The 3,965-nt window shown below is 42.7% G+C and overlaps 1 protein-coding gene across 2 annotated transcripts in view; it reads right to left on the bottom strand.

The window, feature by feature from the left end:
- The window catches only part of FAN1 (FANCD2 and FANCI associated nuclease 1), a 29,263-nt gene that overhangs the window by 24,871 nt on the left and 427 nt on the right, over nt 1–3,965 (bottom strand). For both annotated transcript variants that reach the window (XM_024742738.1, XM_024742740.1), the window contains exon 2: nt 2,189–3,598. In XM_024742738.1, coding sequence (XP_024598506.1) covers nt 2,189–3,446 — 1,258 coding nt within the window. In that variant the 5' untranslated portion in view covers nt 3,447–3,598. The remainder of the gene's footprint in view (nt 1–2,188; nt 3,599–3,965) is intronic.

Below are 3,965 nucleotides of genomic sequence, written 5' to 3'. Positions count from 1 at the left end.
AAAAAAAAAAAAAAAAAAAAAAAAAACCTACGACCCGGGTTCCCCACTTTCTAGCCAACATTTCTACTCCCTCAAGAGAAACCCCCCAGGGTTCCCGTTATTTTATTCTCTCCTTTCGGTTTAATATGCATTATTCTATTTTTGGCTGAAAATCATCTGAAAAGAATTTTCCAAAAAAAGTCTAGCTTTGGTGGGGTGGCCATCTCTAAGGCAGATCTCCACCAAGCTATTTAATTAATTTGGTCTCAAGTTTTCCTATTACCCAAATTATCTTTAAATTTCTAACTCTAAAATGGTATGGGGACTTCCCTGGCGGTCCAGTGGTTAAGACTCCACACTTCCACTGCAGGGGGCGTGGATTCGATCCCTGGTCGGGGAACTAAGATCCTGTATGCTGCATGGCGCAGCTGAAAATTTTTAAAAATAAAATAAAATGGTATGACTGTATTTGTTACATCTTCAATATTTATTTCCCTTTGTTCTTTAAAGAGGCAAAATCGACTTGCAGTAGTTATTTTTACAACAGAGACATGGGAACTAAGATCCTGTATGCTGCATGGCGCAGCTGAAAATTTTTAAAAATAAAATAAAATGGTATGACTGTATTTGTTACATCTTCAATATTTCCCTTTTTTCTTTAAAGAGGCAAAATCGACTTGCAGTAGTTATTTTCACAACAGAGACACTGCAGATGGTTCTCTGTGGAGAGCAAGCCACAAGAATCTGCAGCACTTACATTAGGAAACTGCTCCTACTTCTCAGTCATACTGAAGCCAGGGGCCACCAGCTATTCAAACAATTGCTCACACGAATGCAAGCAGCATCCAACCAAAGATCTGTGACCACCCTGGATACGACAGTCAGTGGGGGTCATTCACACCCACATCGGGGGAGGCCAGTGCAAGTAGAGATGGAAGCTGTGTGGACACTTTATAAACTGTGCAAAGGGCTTCCCTGGTGGCACAGTGGTTAAGAATCCGCCTGCTAATGCAGGGGACGTGGGTTCGAGCCCTGGTCCGGGAGGATCCCACATGCCGCGGAGCAACTAAGCCCGTGCGCCACAACTGCTGAGCCCGCAAGCCACAACTGCTGAAGCCCACGCACCTAGAGCCTGTGCTCTGCAACAAGAGAAACCACCGCAATAAGAAGCCCGCGCACGGCAATGAACAGTAATCCCCGTTCGCCGCAACTAGAGAAAGCCTACGCGAAGCAACGAAGACCCAATGCAACCAAAAATAAATTTATAAAAAAGAAAAGAAACAAATTTTTTTAATATGTTAAAAAAAAAAGAACTGTGCAGAGAACTATCACCCACGTGTTAAAAAGTAACACAAGCAGAGCCATAGTTTCCCTGTATGAGTGTAAAACCGAAGCCTTTCTCTTAACCATTATTGGTAACACTCAGGATTTCTTTTTTTTACTCCACTGGGACTCAGGCCTGCTACTATTACTAGAGGTCAGCATGGCCTTAGGGGGGGTGTGGGGGCGCTCTTGCTCCAAACCTGCGCTATTGGCTCAGAGCCACCGCCGGCTGCCAAGGAAATGAGGCATGTTTTTAAACGTACTAATTTACAAAATTTAAAAAGAAAAGAAAAAAAAAAGACCAAAAACGTTTTTAATGTACCAATTTAGCTTGAAAGTTTCCACTTCCTGCACACCCTGACTTTAAAAGGCAGAGTCCAGGCAACTAAAATATTGTTGGAGGAAAAAAATATGCCTGAGTATACCTTGGTTTGTTTTTTCCCTGTATTTTATTTTCATTTTTGAGGAAATGGCCTGCAAAAACAACAAAACCACCTAACACTCAGCTTGATTACGTGCCCGAAATGCAAAGTACACTTTCCTAAATCACACTGTATTTTTTTTTTCTAATCTGGGAAAGGTTGTTTTACAACCATCAAATATACAAAAGCAGGACAAAGAGCTGCTTCCAATACAACCAAAGTACAGCTTGTAAGGATGATACTGCAGAAGCAGACATCACCAGGCCGAAAAATCTTGTCTCTTTTACAGGCATATCTTTCTCTAGATGAACTCTCATTGGCTGTGGTTCCCATGAGTACTCCCAGGGGACTCCCAAAACCACACTGACTGCTTGTGGTCATGAGATTTCTGCCTATCACATCTCAGACCAAATCAGGGCAGCAAAGAGGAAACAAAGCCTCGAAAGCAAACAGGTTCAAGATACCTGATAATTGATGAAATTTAGTTATAACGCCCTTCTCGTGCTCATCAAAGAGCATCCTGTCTTCTTCATTCTCAAACACGGCTTTCAGCACCACAAGGAAACTCCGAAGGTAGTAAGGATGGTCCGGTGGTGCTGGACTTGTTACACGGGAAACATCACAGCTTGACCCCTGCTCCAAAGGAATTCGGTCAGTGCTTTCATTCTTTGAGCGACTGTCACCTTCTGGAGGAAGTGCTTGGCTGTCACTCCATATAGAAGCATCGTGTGTAGAATTATGAGATTTTGCCTCCCAATGTGATGACTGGGTTGGAGCTTGTGAAACAAAAGTCATTTTTACCTCTTCACAATCACCTGCTTCACAGTTTTCAACACCTTTATCATCTGTTCCTTTGATACTCTCCTGCTTTGCAAGATGGTGCTCTGAAGCAGACTTTAATTTATGCCCAAGAGTTAAATCTGGTGAAGGTAACGCGGGAGCATTATCTGAGAAGGTGGGGGTGAGAGTTGATCTCCCACATTCCTGTGCAGCCGTTAGGCCTTCAGCTTCCATTATTGTAGAGCCTCCCACAATATGTTCGGGAGTGCTTGGTTCCTCCAGAGAATTACAGGCAAACATGTTTTCCTTTTGAGAACTATGCTCCAAAAGCTGATCCTGGCCTTCCATCTCTGAACACTGATCCACCAGGCTCCTAACCCCTGTGGACGAGAAACTCTGTGGACTCTGATTGGCGAATCCCTCATTCTTATCTATTGATCTTTTAGCCTTTATGTATCTTCTGGACAATTTAGATGACAGGCTTCCCAGAGGGATGACTTTCACATTATGATGTCTCAGCCCATCTTGATTTCTGCACACTGCGTCATCACTACTCTTAAAATACGGGCTGGTCTGCTGTTTTATGCCCATTTTTGCTGCATCACTTTGGCCAGGGGTTAAATTGATCTTTGATGGTGACGACTTCTCTGGCGTTACATCTTCTAAGGCAATATTGGTCAAATCTACTGTGGACACATTTGAACTTAAGTCAACATGCCCAGGGTCAGCTGGAGTGATGTCACCGTTGTTAGCACACATTTCATCAAGGTGACGGTTTAGGTCGTATCTTGGCACCATTTTACTACAAATGGGGCAGGCAAGTTTAACAGGCGGTACGTTGTTAAAAAACGCAATAATAGAGTTAGATTCATTTTTTTTAGTTTTGCTACTCGATAAACTTCTACGAGGTCTTTTTTTTGAGGATTTCCCTACAGACATCATGAGTATTAGAAAAGCTGGGTGTTTCAAGTAGTAAAACACAAGAAATCACCAGGGAAAGATAGCAATGATTTACTTTTACTCCCCTGAATTGAAATGATAAAAAGTAGGATTCTATTGGACTTCATGTTATTCATTTAGTCAGTTTCTTCTCCCTACAAAATAAAACGCATGTGGATTAATAGCATTTTATGAATTCCACAACAGAGGGGGTAAGCTCTATAACGTGCAATGGCAGAATCTCATGGGATGAGAAAAACCCTGCGCTTGGAACATAAGACCAAGGCCTACTCTCAGCTGTCCACGCGACCTCAAATGTGTCCCTTAGCCGAGAAATGACATGGGGATAAGTTCTAAGACTTCTCTTTAAGATCGAAAATCAGCCGTTTGAAAAAGGGAACATCTGACTATGCCAGGTCCTTTTTTAAAAGCACCGCATCATTAACTTTTTCCAGGAGAGAGAATGCCTATCCCGCCCTCACAGGCCTGCAGAAAGAATCGCCCAAAGTCTCGGGCATCTGT

The sequence above is a fragment of the Neophocaena asiaeorientalis genome, unplaced genomic scaffold, assembly GCF_003031525.2.
Source record: "Neophocaena asiaeorientalis asiaeorientalis breed wild unplaced genomic scaffold, Neophocaena_asiaeorientalis_V1.1 scaffold155, whole genome shotgun sequence".
NCBI classification, from domain to species: domain Eukaryota; kingdom Metazoa; phylum Chordata; class Mammalia; order Artiodactyla; family Phocoenidae; genus Neophocaena; species Neophocaena asiaeorientalis.
Note: the sequence above shows the minus strand (reverse complement) of the source record. Positions and strands in the feature narration are given on the sequence as shown.